Source organism: Drosophila tropicalis, unplaced genomic scaffold, assembly GCF_018151085.1.
Source record: "Drosophila tropicalis isolate 14030-0801.00 unplaced genomic scaffold, ASM1815108v1 contig_694, whole genome shotgun sequence".
Taxonomy (NCBI): Eukaryota; Metazoa; Arthropoda; class Insecta; order Diptera; family Drosophilidae; genus Drosophila; species Drosophila tropicalis.
In genome coordinates, this window is record NW_027173176.1 from 2,360,842 (window position 1) to 2,378,415 (window position 17,574).

The window sequence follows — 17,574 nt, forward strand, 5'->3', positions numbered from 1 at the left end:
CATTCAATTGAACAACAATTAAAGACAACAAAAGCCAACAAACCAATTGCTCGACATCGTTCAGACCCAGACCTATATATGTACCTACTTATATATATTTATAATACAATAAAGATAATCTTGGTCACAAGACGCGACCTTCAACAACAACAACAACAACGAATCGATTTGAAGATTATTTGAATTTAGATTAAAACGAAAGTCATTTAGTGGAAGGCTAATACCTAAGCTAAATGCGATTAACTTTACGTAAATCCTAACTTTATGTGACCAAAATAATTCCATATACATTCAAGGTAGATTTGATTTGTCATTAACATCTCTTTCATTCCAGTTCCGTAAGCAAATGAGCGATGTTCTGGTTGATACCCATGATGATTACTTTCTTTTACGCTGGCTACGCGGTGAGTTTTGAAATTTGAAACAATTTTAAATTCAAATAATATAAACTGTTTTGTTGTTGCTTTGTTTTTTTTTTTTCAGCTCGCAAATGGAATCTCGAGGCAGCTGAGAAAATGTTAAGAGCGGTTAGTTTCAACATTTCCAAATAAACAAAATTCATTGTATATATATTTTTGGCATTTTTAGAGTCTGAAAACGAGAGCAATGTGGAATGTGGATAACATTGAGAAATGGGATGCCCCGAGGGCATTAAAGGAATATCTGCCATATGGTCTAATTGGCTATGACAATGAGGGATCGCCGGGTAAGCATTTAACATTTCATGTTGATCACTAAAGCTAATCCTCCCTCTCTCTCTCTCTCTCTTTGCAGTGCTCGTTTGTCCTTTCTATAACTTTGATATCTGGGGCATGATGCATTGCGTGACACGCTTTGAATTCCAAAAGTATTTGGTTTTGCTGATTGAAAGATTCATGAAATCGGCATATGAGCAAAGTCTTAAACACGGCTGGAAGGCACGTCAATTGGTGGTATTTTTTGATATGCAGGATGTGAATCTAAAGCAATATGCCTGGCGTCCAGCCGCCGAATGTGTTATATCGTCGGTGAAGCAATACGAGGCCAATTTCCCTGAATTGCTCAAAATGTGCTACATCATCAATGCACCCAAATTGTTCTCAGTGGCATTTAATATAGTGAAAAAGTTCCTCGACGAGAACACCACCAGCAAGATAGTGATTTATAAAACGGGTGTGGATAAATGGCAGCAACAGCTGTTCTCTCATGTGGATCCCAAAGACTTTCCCAAGGCCTGGGGTGGCCAATTGGTCGACAAGCATGGCGATCCTCAATGCAAATCCCTTATGGTTTGGGGTGGCAAATTGCCAGAGGACTTGTTTATAGATCAAAGCACTCAGCAGAGTGACAAAGATTTCACCGAAACGCAAGTGGCCAAGGGTGACAAATTGAAGTTGCATTTCAAGGTCAATGGCGATAAGCTGGAGGAACCGGCTCAGTCTCAATTACTTTCCTGGGAATTCCGTACCATAGACTATGACATTAAGTTTGGCATTTACAGTGTCGATGAGAAGACGGGCGAGAAACGTAGCGAAATACCATTGGGCACCGTGTACTCCAATGAAATGGATGAGGTGGGATTCATTACCACTCGACCCAATACTACGTGTGAGTGAACCGTATGAATATCATGAGACAAGTAAATACAACTTTTCTACTCTTCTAGACACTGTGGTCTTTGATAACTCGGCCAGCTACTTACGCAGCAAAAAACTTCACTATTGGGTGGATCTGACTACTGAGGAGGAGGAGGGCATAACTGAGCTGACCCACCAAATGGACAGCACACAAATTGTGGCCAAGCAGCAGTGAAGCGGCGAATTGAAATCAATATCAAACCTCAATGGGAACACTTCGGCTAGTCGAAGATTTTTATAGCCTTGCCCGGAAAATCTTAAATGATGATTGATGAAAAACAAACTTTCTTTACCCTTTCCATATTTATAAGAAACAATAACTTGACATTACAAAATTTATATGTATATAAATACTTAAATCAGATCAAAACTGTACTTTGACCATATCCAGAGAACATCTTATCAAAATTCTATCTCTCTGTGTATGCAAGGCTATAAAAGAATCAAGTGTATTAACCTCGGTGCAAAGCATTAGTCACAGATTCGTCAGTTCACTGTTGTCCACTGAATTGCAATTCAAACATTTTTAAACTTCTCACACTCGAGTTGTTTTATTGTGTTGGAATTGCGGCAATGTATAGCATTTACTGGCGAAACTAAAATGATAATTCATGTGATAAAACAACAAAAAACAAACAAAAACAAACATAAAAACCAGCTCACGTTTACAGTTGCATATTGTATTGTACAGTTAGTTAGAGTCTTTATTACGTACCTAAGCGCAGCATTTTATATTTACCCACACACATACATATACACATACATATATGTAATATACTTTTTGTTTGTTTGTATAACAATTTTTGATAATCTTGTACGGTGTAATTGTTAATAATAAAAGAAGATTGCGAATGAAATTAAGTAACTTAATGTAACTAGCTATTGGCTTGGTCGCATAACCTTTTGTAACAAGTTCTACAGAACCTTTTCTATTAATTTTCCTTGATGAAATGATTCGTTTCACGCCGATTTCGCCCTGATCCTTTAAGAAACATGGGAACAATTTGATCATTTCTTTTTACCCGCAATAAGTAGGCAACACTTTTCAAACATTATTTTTATTCAACCTTGAAGTATGCTACATAAAATTTCTACTTAACTAAGCTAAAATTACAATAATTTCAATGTCAATCAGGATGTCCTTTGGCCAGATGGAATTCCACGTTCGTCCACGTCCTTGGAATAGCAAAGAAAAATGAACTCTTCACAAAATTTCATGTCCTAGATGACCACAACCTTTTTTTGGAGCCAATCGATAGAGATCGTCAAGGACATCCTGGAGAACCGCCCTTTTTTGTCCTGCAGCAGGATTTGTGGATTGTAGACCTAAAAAACGAAAAAAATTATCATTTTCTTTAGGACATTTCTCCGCAGGACAATTACCGAATTCGACAGGACATACTTTTTTGGATTGTCCAGGACCAGGGCTATCGATCTGCATTCAACGATTTTTAGTATCCTTCCAAAAATATTGCTCGAATTTTTCTAAGGGGGTTGGTCAGAAAAATGTCAAAAAACACACATAAAAAACACAAATGTACTTGTAACTCAGTCGTTTGAATTACTATCAGGATGTCCTTTTGTCAGATTGTAGTCCTTGATGGTCCCCTACGACTGACACTAACAGATCCTGGAATGTCCTTCGTAAAGCTGAGATAAAAGGACTTTTCTGTTTACGGAAAATGGCAAATATCTCGCGAGTCCTTTGAAGGATAAGGACGAAAGTGGTGCCAAACAATTCCACACATCAAGAACCATAAATGATGCAAAGGACATCTTGATAGTCCTGCGGAGAGCTGAAATATTAAGGATTTTGTAGTTTTCTACAGATTTTTTTATCTTTTTGTTTAATTTGGGAATTGGGAAAAATCGGAAAAGCAACATTTTTTTTAAGATGTGTAACGGATGTAATCCGCCAGGCGGATTTTTTGAATTTAACGGGCAACCAAATTCGAAGTTTTAACGACCAAATTTGCATATGAAATACCAGGCCAACAGAATTACTTAGTAGGCGGCTGCACTAAATTTTTTTAATGTGTAGCATACTTTTGGGCATTTTTGAATTTGGCGGGCAACCAAATTCGAAGTTTTAACGACGAAATTTGCACTAGAGAAAATATGAAATACCAGGCCAACAGAATTACTTAATAGGTGGCTGGCTGAAAATTTTTATTAAATGTGTAACATACTTTTGGGCATTTTTGAATTTGGCGGGCGACGCAATTCGAAGTTTTAACGATCAAATTTGCACTGGAGAAAATATGAAATACCAGGCCAACAGAATTACTTAGTAGGTGGCTGGCTTAAAATTTTTATTATTTATTACTTTTGGGCATTTTTGAATTTGGCGGGCAACCAAATTCGAAGTTTTAACGACGAAATTTGCACTAGAGCAAGTATGAAATACCAGGCCAACAGAATTAATTAGTAGGTGGCTGGTTGAAAATTTTTTTTAGATGCGTAACGGACTTTTGGGCATTTGAATTTTTAAATTTAACCGCTGGGCGGTTTTTTTGAATTTGGGGGGGCGACGAAATTCGAAGTTTTAACGACCAAATTTGCATATGAAATACCAGGCCAACAGAATTACTTAGTAGGCGACTGCACTAAAAAATTTTTTAAAGTGTAGCATACTTTGGGGCGGCTGGTTTAAAATTTTTTCAAAAAGTTAATTATATTATAACTCGGTCATTTTAAGGACGATCAGGATGTAATTTGGTCAGATTGTAGTCCTTGATGACCCGCATCGACTGACACTATCAGATCCTGGAATATCCTTTGGGGAGCTGAGTTAAAAGGACTTTTTTGCTTGTGACAAAATGGTAAATATCTCGCGAGTCCTTTGAAGAATAAGGATGAAATTGGTGCCAAACAATTTCACGCATCAAGGCGCATAGATGATGCAAAGGACATCTTGATAGTCCTGCGGAGAGCTGAGATATCAAGGATTTTATGGTTTTCTCCAGATTTTTTTCCATGTCCTTACCGCACGAACCACTTAATTTTTGTTTTGATTTAACAAAAACATCTTATTTTATAATTTGATTCCTAGAAATTGAAGAAGAAAATTGCAGTGCATTTGAATCATTTTTTACTATTTATAAATTTTATTCTTTGTATAATTGTAATTTGTTAGTTTTTGCATAACATACGCTTAACATTTTCATTTATCTTGTTACTTTCGTTTTGTTTTTTAATTGTTACTTTGTCTGCTCTTCCATGCAATAGAGCTGTCGAATTTTATTATATATATATTTGTTTTGCTTTCAAAAAACAGATTTTTAAATCCTTGTCACATAACAGATTTTTGTTGACATCATGCAAATACACTTAAAATGTAAATTTATGAACATTTAATACACACCGCCATATAGTTTTAGTTGCTTATAACATTTCTGTTTTTGTTGTGTTTGTCGTGTTAACATTTTTAAGGTCTTCTTTGTCTGGTTGAGTCGCGTCGCGTTTGCCTTTTCCTTTCTTGTTGTTTGTATTAATTTATATATAATCAACTTGATTTATATTGCAGGCTACTGGCTTGTCTTACAATTAGTACCAAACACATTTCAATTCAGCTGTTTTAGCTTTTGTTGTTATAATAAACTTTTTCATTTATCGAATCGAAACGAAACGCATCGCAATGGTCATCGTTTTATTCTTGTAAAATCTTAAAATATTCTCAAAAAAAAAAAAAAAAAAAAAAAAAAACCAACAAAGTTATACACTATAACTAACCATATACATTGTACATACAGCACATTTGTGTCTCTGTGTGTGTGTGTGTCTGTGTGTGTGTGTCTATGTATGGCTGCGTGTGTGTTGTATATACTTATAATTGCTTTATATGCATGCGCGTATTTGTATGTATATAAACAGTTTTCTTTCGTACATTTATCATATATATATATATATATCTATGTATGTATATATTTATAGGTATACATTATAACTATAGTATTGGTTTATTTTGTCCTATTTAATGCCATTGAATTGTTAACATTGTTCACCACATTTTGTATGTATATCTATTGTTTGTTTATATACACATATGTATATATGTATATATAAATCTGTTTACTTTTTTCGTTTTGCGTAACGCCTTAAGGTAGTATTTTATTTTTTCCTTTTTGTTATTTCATTAATTCTTTTCAAGTTGCTTGCTGATAGGTTGTTGTTGCCCAGTGTCGCCCCCTAATTGAAAGTGAACTCTATTCAAAAAGTAAAAGAAAATCTTTGAAGGAATTATTCTCTGTTCGTCGAGTAGTAGTAGAAGTAGCCACCTCCAAAAATAAAAACCTACAGATATGTGTATATATTATATATATGTACAAAACTGAATAATCAGATATTGATAGAGAGAGAGAGAGGAGAGATAGATTGAAATAATCAGACAATTGCTGCGCTTGAGCCAATCGGGTTTGCTGATGTGGCAACTGCTGCTGACTGTTTGGCTGTCTTAACCAGGCATGATTGTGAACTATTGCCCATGCTGGAGCCGTCCAGACTATCCAAATCGAGAGCCGTGTCAATCATTGTGGTATCATGCAATATACGCAATCGATCCGCCGTTTTAACCTGCTCGGCCCCATCGCCCCCCGATTTGCGTTGCGAATGCGTGGCCACAAATGAGGCAACTGGATCATCAAGATCGAGATCATCACTTAGCAATGTGGATGACAGCACAGTGTCCTGTTGGTGTTGCTGCTGCTGCTGCTGTTGCTGGCGCTCGTCAATTATGTTCGAGTAGACATGCAGGGCAGTTGGATCACCGCTGCCCCCCGTGGCTATTGTCGTGCCATTGTGCGGCACGTTGCTGTACATGTTCTCCGTTTGGGATACAGATTTGGCTAGACTACGATCACCGCTAATGGCAGCTGCCAATAGAGCGGCTCCTGCCGTTGAAGGCTTTCCAACAACAACACCAGCGGCAGCACTTGTTGTTGCCCCAGACGTGTGCTGTCCATTGTTATTGGCTAGAGCCGTCTCGAAATTGGCATCGAATAGATTGCTATAACTGCCACTGCGATGCCGCTTGCTGGTGGCAATGGCTGCCACAGCGGCCACCACCTCGGTACTGCCCACAACCACATGGTCCAGTTCGTCCTCGCTATTGGCGCTGGCCAATTGATTCTCATAGCTGACCGCCTGCGCCTGTGCCCCGTCGCCCCCGTTCGACGGGGAGGCGAGGAGTTCCTGCTGCCGCTGCTTGTGATGGCGATGACTTCGATATTGTCTCGCCTGTGTGGCTGTCTGCTGGCTGTACATTGGCACATCCATTTGGGCCAATGGGATCTCGTTGTCCACCAACTGGGCTAAACTATTGGAATTACCTGCGAATGAAATTGCAAATAAAGTTCGATTAGTTGATCAATTACATTCACAAACAAATACAAGATAATGGAGGAGGGAATAGAGGGAAAAATACATTTCAAATTCTTCAAAAATTATACAAAAATACTCATTACAATTGATTTGCCAAACAAATTTTAAATTTTGCGTACTGGTGGTTTTTCTTTAACTATAATATACGTGTACATTTGTGTGTGTGTGTGTGTGTGTAATAATAAATTAAATAATTAAAGCTAAAAGAAAGTTACAATTGAAATTCGCAAATGCAAATGATTACAATAAAAGGCTGTAAATTAAAATTAAAGAAAAAAAAAAACTAAAATTAGTTTGGCTACAAAAATGAACATGTCGAACATATAATGTAAATAGCTGCCAAAACATTGGCGAATCGTCCAATGGTATTTATTATGTCCCCCTGCCACCCACCCCTCCACACCGAAACCATAGTCGAGGTCAAAATGAAAGATTTCATCTGCTCCCAGTTAAATGCCCTCACAGAGTCGAGGCAAAGGCAAAATATATATAAATCAAACTTATAATGGAAAATATGTTTTGAATCGTGAATCTGTTGAACTGGTTGCAAGGGTATATAACAACTTCGGTGTTTCATTTTTGGTTTGGTGTGCGTGGTGTGTGAAGCGGGTGGGCGGGTTGAGTTGAGCTAGATAAAGATACATAGTCCATGGTGGGTGTGATTGGTATTAACATAATTGAAATTGCATAAATTTATAAACACTTGAATCAATAAAGAGAGCATCATGGAACATAATTTAAAAAAATTAAACCAAATATAACATTTGTAGACTTATGTGTATAGTGTTTTGTGTTTACAATAAATAATAAATAAATCTATCAACTAATTATACAAATTGTATGTAATTATCAAGTATATAGGGTGCCAATTCTTAAGCATGCCACATAAAAAATGAGGGTAGAGAGAGAGTGAGATAGATAAATACTGTGTAAATTGCTTTTAATTTATACTTTTTCCTTGTGTTTTTTTGCTTTGAGAGTGGAATGAATAAATGAAAAAACGAAAACGCAATGCAAATGAAATCGTAAGAAATTTAGCGATTTTCGGAATGTATGTTCATATCCATTTCCTATCTAATGGATATTGCAAATAAAAAGGCGGTAAATGAGAATAGTTAGATATTGGCTGTTGCTGTTGTTGTTGTTGGATTAAGTGAATGGTTGGATGCTTGGATTTATGCTGGTTAAAATGGGATTCTTTTGTATATAAGCATTGTTTAATATATTTGCTTGTCAATTGATTATATACTTTTGTACATACATTAACAAAAACAATTACTGCTTTTGGTTTTTGGCATATTGTTAAATATATATATGTATATACATATATTAGTTGTGTTTTTGTTGTGGTATTTTATTGTATTTTTGGAGAAAACTCACCCAATTGAGGCTTAAAATGCATAAGTTTACTCTAGTTTTTAAGCGCGCAGCCCTTTGCAACAATTTCGCTCAAATTTTGTTTTGTATTAGTATTTTTTTTTTTTTTTTTTTTTTGGTCAAATTTGTTTATGATTCAGAAAAATGTATTCAGAGTGCGAGTATTTTTCCATATAGTCAAGTTGTATATTGAAAGATAATAGAAAGAGTTAAGGTGACATTAGTGTGTGCGATCAAATCAGGGGAAAAAATTATTATAATTTTCACATTTGTTTTCCGTTTTCCGTTTCTATAAAAAATACATATATGTATTATTATTGGGAATGGAATGGGAGGGAGTGGGAAATGTTGGGAATGGATTGTTTGGCTATGATCTATTTGATATGATAGAAATCAAATACAATTATATATACCTATACATTGGGAGGGAGAGTGAGTTAGACTTGGGGTTAAGTAGTTTGGATAAGAGGGTGGTGAAATGGGATTGGCAGATATATGTTTATTTATATATTAGTATATGAAGCGGTGACAGCGACAGCGAAAAAAAACAAAGAAGCTTTTCATTCAATATAATGAAAATAGAGAGAGAGAGAGAGACAGAGAGAGGAAGAGAGAACCTGGGCCCCACATTTCTCGTCATCATCATCATCATCATCATCATGTACGAGTATGCATATACATATATATATATATAAATATATATATATATATCTATGTGTAGATTAGCCCAATCCTTTGGGAGCAAACCATTTTTGGTGTATGTTTGTTTGTGGTTTCGTTTTTTTGTTTTTTGTTAATTTTTTGCATAATTGCATTTACAATATACTTTAATTTGTTGTTCATTATGCCATTGGTTTTTGGTTTTTTTTTTCTTGTAACATGGTTAATACATACATTCGTATTTTATTGTATAAATTTCAACTGTATATTCTCTAATTATGTATGTTTGTATGTAGTATGTTTGTCTAGCTGTCTCTGCATGTGTGTGTGTGTGTGTGTTATTAACATTTCTTTATCATTTAACATTTCAATATACATATATATATATACATATATGTATATGGGCTTCTCTGTGTGTGTGTGTGTATATCTTAATTCTTCATTATTACACACAAACTTCATTTAGAAATTTAATTGCCTTGCCATTTAGCGGTTCTTTTTGTGTTTATATATAATTATTATTACATATATATATATATATATTTATATGTATATACATATAGATTTCTGTTATATTATAAAAGGAACTCATAATATTGTTAATGCGCAACATTTAAAGCCTTGGAGACTGAGCGCGTGCCGCAAATTGCGAATTGCCGATCTAATATGCGTTTTTTGTTTCATTTTTCTTTGTTGGTTTTCCTTCAATTTTTTGTTTTTCGTTTTTCTGTTTTACTGAAAGCTTGCTTATTGTTCTAATTTCAATGTCATTTTTAAAATACATCAGCCATATGCCAATTATGCTACATTTATTCATCATCAATATGATCATTTTCATCATTTGTTGGGCCTAAGCGGAACTATATATAATAATAATTTACCACCACATGACACAGCTGTCGTTTTGTCGCCTTATTTGACAATACATTAATGAAAAGTAGTAAATAATTTGATGAATTTTACAATTGCAGTTAAAAGCTTTGCCCATCTATTGGTTCGTTTGCTGTTGTTGGAATTCCCAACCAGTTTTAGCAGCAAAGTCTGTTGACGATAGAACTTGGTGGTTCTTGAGCTATGCACACCTTTTGGGGCTGTGAGCCGTGAGCAGAAATCTGATTATTATAAATCAAGTAACTTATTAATTTACTTTTAATACAAACTAAGAATGAACTAATGAATAAATTGGTAAATTAATTGCCAATGCGACAGATAATGCAATGTCATATGGGGGCAAAGTTCATCCTACATATATATGTATGTGTGTGTGTTTCACTTTTGCAACATATTTGCTTATAAATATAAATATGTTATCTAATTTATATTTGTTGTTGTTGTTTTTTCTTGTTTTTTTTTTTTTTTTTTAATAATTTTTCTAGCAGTCACCTGGCAATTTTTGCATAAATTTATAATTCAATTTGGCGCGATTAGTTTTAGGTTTTTTAATTGATTTTTTCTTTTTTATTGTTGTTGTTTAAAATGTTTCGTTTCTTAAAATTATATTGAACTCTTATGGAATTCAATATGTTTACGTTGGTTTTTCATTGTAAAAAATGAAATCAAAAAAGTTCTAACAAAATTTTATTCAATTCTTTTTTTGTTGTTTTTGGTTTTCCTTGTTAATTTTATTTGATAAATGGCAGTTTTTTGGCTATATTTTAGTTTTCTCTCTAATTTCGCATACATATTTTCATTTTTTTTTGTTTTTTAATGTAAGTACAATTTTTCTTCTCCTATGCTAATAAGGTTTTTGTTTTCTTTTACTTTACTTATCGCTTTCAATTGAAACCTTAAACATACAGAAGCTACGAAATTACAAATTAAATTAAATATCTGCCCAAGTGACTGCGCAAAACGCATTGCTTTGAGAAATTATAAAAAATAAAACATAAAACAAAACAATAAATACAATATACATATATGTACAGACATATATACAAGAACTGAGAGCACAACTAAAGGATAAAATATTTGTATTAGAAATATAAAATTAAAGCTAAACTACTTGAACATAGTTTTTACACATGCAGAAGGTCTTTTGGTTGGTTGGTTGGTTGGTTGGTCGTTTGGTCGGTTGGTTCTTCTGGGCTTACACTACAAAACACTTTGGAATATTTGGAAGTGGCGGCGGAGGTGGTTTTTGGACGTAGACCCATGGTGCATATACACATGGAATGCATGTATATCGTGTGTCTCTGCTCCAATGAGGAGAGCTTGCTTTTACTTCAATGTGTAAGGCACCAATGTGGGCTAGCCTGGGAAACAGGTGCTAAATAAACGCAAAAGTTTCTATGAACCAACTTTTGTTTTAGTTTTGGTTTTGGTTTTTGGTTTTCGGTTTTACTGTCTCTGGTATTGGTATTTGGATAAGGATTTTCCACGGACTTTATAAGATCCTAAAAAGGGGAGGGGGGGCCGGGGTGTGTGGTGGGTGGAGGTGGGTTTTGTCAAAAAATTTTGAAAAATTAAAACATATCAAACCTTCTGCTCTTGCTGCTGCTATTAATTACTAACAATACAATTAGATATCACCTACTTTTTTTCTTTGTTTTTGTTTTCAATCGCGTGCAAACTTAAAGCAGAAAAAAAAAAAAAAACAGAAACACAGAATACAGAATACTAGAAAATCACAATCCAATTAAATAACCACAAACTACCTGGCTATCTGTCTTAGCTCTAGCAAAAACTGCCCTAAATTGTTGTTATCTCTTTTACTTTCATTTCAAGATCGTTCCTCCCCATCTGCTTTATCTCTCAATATAAGTTTTAACTATGCGCTTATCATGGAAGCCAAATGTGTAATATTAATTTTATGATCTACAGTAACAGATTGTGATAGATAGATAAGAAATATTTCCCATGGTTGGTCAAAGGCAAAGTCACCAATTGGCGGCACTCTATACGATCAATTCGTTCAAATCGAATATAAAATTTACATAAACGTTATCAAACTTGATTCAGAGTTGATTTGAAAGGACATTAATTTGAAATCGAAGCACCAATTCTTAGTTTTAATTCGCAAAATTGTGAGTTATGAAATCGGAAAACATTATTCAAATATTCATGCTTTTTAGATCGGCTAAGCCGACTAACAGCTTTAAATATATATCTCTTCTTAATCACAATCTGTTGTTTAACGTTTCCAACTACTATAAATATATAGTATGATAGGTATATATATAGGCCTGCTTGGCCTGCAGAAAGAGAGAGAGAGAGAGAGAGAGAGATTTATATTGGAAAGTTCAACAGGTAGTGGGAAATGGGGTAAGGGGCTTTTCAGGGGCTATTCATTCCCTCATTATATATATATATATATATACAGCATTTAACAACCAATAAAAAATGTAGTCAATGGCCACATTGAACCCACAGAACCCATGAATGCCATGGACTTGTGCTCCATTAATGGCGGCAGTGATAGGATAGTAATAATTGCTATTATCATTATTTGCTGACAGCTAATAACTGCGTACTATGACGAGTCACTGCCCGCCGCATCCTCGATAATCGAGTTTAGATCTATGTTGAACGAATACTCGTACAGATTCGAATAACGATCCCGCTCCTTCCATGGCGAACGGTGATTCATATAAAGATTTCGTTTACTAACACGAAAGATCTGGCTATCCTTAATCGATTGATCATCGTCGCAGGGCTCACCGCCACCGCCAAAATCGCATTCACGAATTGTTAGCCGATTAGTCGGTGATTTTAGTTCAAACATAACCTCCTGATGCTTATAACGGGCCCGCATTGGCAACGGCTGATAGCCGGCAATGTTGACCTTCTGCGAGTCCACCGATTGCGTTGACTGACGGCGCATACCACGCGCCGCCTTCGGGAATGGATAGTTTCGCATTAGATTCGAGTCGGTGCTGCGTTGCGGGGAATAGTATTTAAAATCGCTGGGCGCCGGCGCCTGTGGGGCCGATGTGTGTATTGTGGTTAAGGTCGTATTACTGGCCGATATCGCTCCACTGCCCTGCAGCTGAAGCGTCGATGGGCGTCGCGGTGCCAACGGCGGCGGTGGTGCCAATGGTGGCGCTGCAGTTGCCATTGATGCTGATACTGATACTGAGGTCGGTGCTGTTGTCGATGATGATGAATTGCCTCCGCCACCGCCACCGCCACCAGGAACACTACTACTACTACCGCCGCCGCTGGCGATTCCTATGCCGCCGCCACCTGCCGTTGCTGTGGCCACTGACACACTGCCAATGGCCGTTGTCTGCTGTGAATGAACATGATGATGGAGCAGCGGCAGTGGTGAGTTGCGCACATCATCGTATGACGGCGTCAGCGGCAGGTGCAGGGAGCGTTTCAGATTCAATCTATACGACGATGTTGCCGGTGAACGCATTAAAGATGGTGAATGATGATGACTGCTTGCCACTCCGTCCTGTTGGGCCATTTGCAATTCGGCGGCCATTAACTGTTGCTTCTGATGATGATGATGATGTAATTGTTGTTGCTGCTGCTGCTGATGCTGTTGTTGTTGGTGCTGATGTTGCTTAAGTTGCTTGTGTTTGTTCGCTTTGAACTGGTGCTGGGCGCTGGCTGGCAGCAATGTTTGCAGTGAGCACCTTTGATGCTGTTTGCGTGACTTACCATTTTGAACCAAATCATAACTGGGCGGCGGTCGCTCAAAGCCGTTTCCATTCCCAGCATGGGCATGGGCATGACCATTGATGGCAGCAGCTGCTCCATTGCCCTCCAATGTCGATGAGGAGGGATTTGACTGGTATTTATTATTAGAGTTGTTGTTGTTGTTGTTGGAGTTGTGTGGTGATTTTGTGGTTGATTGTTGTTGTTGTTGTAGTTGGTGTTTATTTTTTTTTGCAGTTACCAAAAAGAACATTGCCCAAAAAACACAAAAAAAGAAGAAGTAGAAGATAAAAACAAACAATATATATATATATATGTATATATGTAAATAAGTATATATCGAGAGAGAGAGAGACAGAGATAGAGAGAGATTATAAAAATGAAGTGCATTTAAATTCAATCGTACGAAAGAGATTTGAATTGTTTTTTTTTTTTTATATTTTTCATATAATTTTTGTTCATTTTTGGTTTTTGTTTTTGTAATTTCTTTTTGAAGCAAGCATAGAGAGAGAGAGAGAGAGAGTGCTGAGACATTTAGATATCAATTTTGGTGGTAATGAATTCTTAATTGGTGGTTGTATTGGTAGTGAAAAGATATCAATAGAAATGTGTATATATCGATCGATTGATTGATTTATGCTTTAGAAAAGAAACAAACAACACAAAAAAAAAAAGAAAACAATACAAAACAAAAAAGACGAAACCAGATTGGTTCGCTTAAATTGTGGATTTGCTTACCTCATCGTAGAAACGTGGCTTCAATTCAGCGCCACCTATACTAACGCCACCACCGGCACCACCTATTCCACCCACACCGAGCATCGGCTGAGCTGTGGTCACCATATGGGAGGCGCTCATCACATCGCTTAATGCATGCCTGGGACTGGACTGATGGTGCATCTGTTGTATATACTCATCGGTGGCAATGCCGCGTCTACATTAAATGAGAATTTCAATTAAGAAACAAATAAAAACAAAACCCCTCCACCTCACCATGGGTAAAAAGTTGTCGTTACTCAAAATCTTAATAAGAAAAGTCTAACAAGTCTTTTCCTTGTTCAGCTGTTTGAAAAAAAAAGTGAATTAACCTAAGGATAAGTTGTGAGAAAACTCCAAATTTTTGCAGTCTGTTGCAGATGTGTGTAGAGAAAACAATAACAAGTGGTTTCAGAATAAATGGTATGGATGGACAATTATTCATGAAACTGCCTCGAGACAAATGCAATTATAAATTTTCAGCTTCATTTTGCTGTTCTTGCAGTGGAAAAAGAAAAAAACCACTTAAAATTTGCAGCAACAACAATCAAAACAATTGCAAAAAGAAGATAATTCAAACAATTCGCCAATTAAAGAGAATACAAGGAAAAGCCTAAAAGTATGCAAATAAATTTTTCAAGTCCCATTAGGATTATCATTAAGTTAAACAAACATAATTTATAAATACAATTTAATGCTCATAGAGTTCGAGGGATTTGAGAATTGAATAAAGTGTGCATAAACGAATTGTATTTGAAGTGTCTTATGAAAAAAAATGCAACTTTTTGCCCATAGTGCAGTGGTAGTAGTTACATACTTATATGCAATCCAACTCACCTGTCAATTAGCGAGGGCGTCATGGGTCCACATAGAATGTGACAGCAATTTAAGCAAATGTTGCCACGCGAATACGGATTCTGTGTACGCGGACCGCCCTTTGATGAAAAAGGAGCCCTTGAGCTGTGTGCAACATGAGGCAAAACCGACAAAATAGAAATGTAATTAAGGACAACAATTGAGATATATATGTATATATACTAACATCCTCGTTTGTTGTCTGATCGCTTGTGGTTAGATATGTGTGAAATCCAGCCAGGCCAATGACAGACCAAATGGAAAAGAAACAAATGAACACAACAATCACAGTGAAGGGAGCCTTCTTTATTACTTCGAAGACTTCCTGTTCGGTTTTCATCACTGTAAGAATAGAATAAGGAATATGCACAGTTGCAGGATCAATCTCAATTATCCTAGTTATTTTTACAAAAAAAAATCATGTTACTTACATAAAACTAAATGCGTCACAGAGCATGAGAATATAAATACAGCTAAAAATGCCAATGAGACTAGAAACAAATAAAAGAACCGATAATTACGTTTGCCCACGCAGTTTCCCACCTGAAAAGATACAGTGAAAGAGAGAAAGAAACATGTAGAGAGATAGAAAGAGGTAGAACGAGACACAGAGAGAGAGAAAGAGTCAGTCAGGGAAAAACAGAAAAGGGGAGAAAGGAAATATACACAATAAGGTTAATTGCATTTTCACAGAATGTGTGCCAAAAATGAAATTATGCTCCTCCACTCCATGCGCCAAGAGAAAAATACCTTCATTTATGTCAGCCTCCACAACACACACACACACACACAACCAATTCGTATCGCCCATCGCCCAGCGAATGCTGTTGCAGCTTAAAGCCAAAATGCTAAAGCTAAAACCCAACAGCCAAAAGGCGACCTTCAGTCTGACGACAGGCAACGCCTTATAATGAAGGCTCACAACATCCACGGCAATGGCAACAGCAACGGGCCAAGCCAGGCCCTTCGTTGCGTGGTTTTTGGTTGGGGCTACAAAACGCTTGCGCTAGCAAATAAAAAATTCAAAGCCCACTCACTCATCAGGGGCGACGGGGCTGGGTTGGGATGGGCCGGGTTGAGTTGAGTTGGGATGGGATGGGATGGGCTGGCTGACAGGACAGCATTAGCGGGAAGAATACTTTTCTTATTTTCTAATAAAGTCAACATTTCAATACTCTTTTTCGTCACTAAAACATTAGAAATGATCATAATTTATTATTTACTGAATATTAATGATGCCAAGAAGTAGGCAAGGACTTCTTAACAAATGCCAACATAAACAGTTTCTGAATGAAATCACGTATACGTATACACGTTTCCCACAAAGTTATCAATAAGCTCGACAACAAACTGTCAAATGAAACATATATAGACCATTAAATTCATTCATTTACATTGCCAAATCCATAGATTTGAATATAGATATAAAATAGATTGATATACATATGTTCTTCTTAACAGAATAAAAGCAATAATAATAAATGTAAATATCTAATTTGATGAAGAGAATTTATTTATCAATAATCCGTTGACATTTGAAAACAGTCGCTTAATTCAGTATTAAAGAACTTTGGAAAGTCTGCTGACCAGAATAGATAGCTTGCTTAACATTTGTGCCACCTGGGATTGGCTTTGAGAGCCGACCAACCCCTTTAGACGTTATTGTAATGTTAATTTAATACAATTGCAATGAAATTTTCAATGCTTCCACTTGTTATGAGCAGCTACATTTAGTTAGAGTATTCACTACGACAACAACTAATACCTACTTGGGACAACAAGTGCAAGAAAAACGGGAAAAAGAGTCGCGTTGCAGTTGGTTTTTCGTGGTCTCTTCTTCTTTGCAGAGTACCGAGTGCGGCTACTTTAATGTTAGTGTATGTGTGTGGATGGTTATTTGTATGTATGTAAAGCGGTTTGTTTGCTTGGTTTGGGCCTGCCACATCTTGTTGCATCCTTTGGGCGCTTGCGGGGAATACGCTTTTTGTGCGACACACAAAAAAATAGAGAGAGAGAGAGAGTCAGAGAGAAAGAGAAAAAGCAACTATCATGTTGGGCATGAATTGCATGCCACACAGCTTGAAACGTGATGTGTACGTACGTACGTATATACGCCCGGCTCTTGGCTGAAATTATTTTTACTAAAAAATTAGCAACCTCAGCGGTTGGCGAAGCTCAAAAATTGGGTTAAAGTCAGAGCCCAACAGAGCGGAGCAAAGCCAAACCGAGACGAGTAGAGTTGAGTTAAGTCGAGTCGAGTCGAGCCGAGCTGAGTAGAGCAATGAAAGTGACAGTTGTGGCACACTTTGCAGCAAATGAATATGGGTGA

At 36.5% G+C, this 17,574-nt stretch overlaps 2 protein-coding genes across 4 annotated transcripts in view; one reads left to right on the top strand and one right to left on the bottom strand.

Moving 5' to 3' along the window:
• The window catches only part of LOC137578870 (SEC14-like protein 2), a 148,703-nt gene extending 146,230 nt beyond the window's left edge, over positions 1-2,473 (top strand). For all 3 annotated transcript variants that reach the window (XM_068292475.1, XM_068292473.1, XM_068292474.1), the window contains 5 exons: positions 335-404; positions 484-527; positions 589-706; positions 775-1,587; positions 1,646-2,473. In XM_068292475.1, the coding sequence (XP_068148576.1) occupies positions 347-404; positions 484-527; positions 589-706; positions 775-1,587; positions 1,646-1,791 (1,179 nt within the window). In that variant the 5' untranslated portion in view covers positions 335-346 and the 3' untranslated portion in view covers positions 1,792-2,473. The remainder of the gene's footprint in view (positions 1-334; positions 405-483; positions 528-588; positions 707-774; positions 1,588-1,645) is intronic.
• Positions 2,474-4,700: 2,227 nt separating this feature from the next.
• The window catches only part of app (Palmitoyltransferase app), a 71,599-nt gene continuing 58,725 nt past the window's right edge, over positions 4,701-17,574 (bottom strand). Inside the window, 7 exon segments of the mRNA XM_068292318.1 lie at positions 4,701-6,943; positions 13,638-13,767; positions 14,373-14,568; positions 15,228-15,337; positions 15,339-15,350; positions 15,433-15,587; positions 15,677-15,788. Of these exon segments, the coding sequence (XP_068148419.1) occupies positions 6,000-6,943; positions 13,638-13,767; positions 14,373-14,568; positions 15,228-15,337; positions 15,339-15,350; positions 15,433-15,587; positions 15,677-15,788 (1,659 nt within the window). The 3' untranslated portion in view covers positions 4,701-5,999.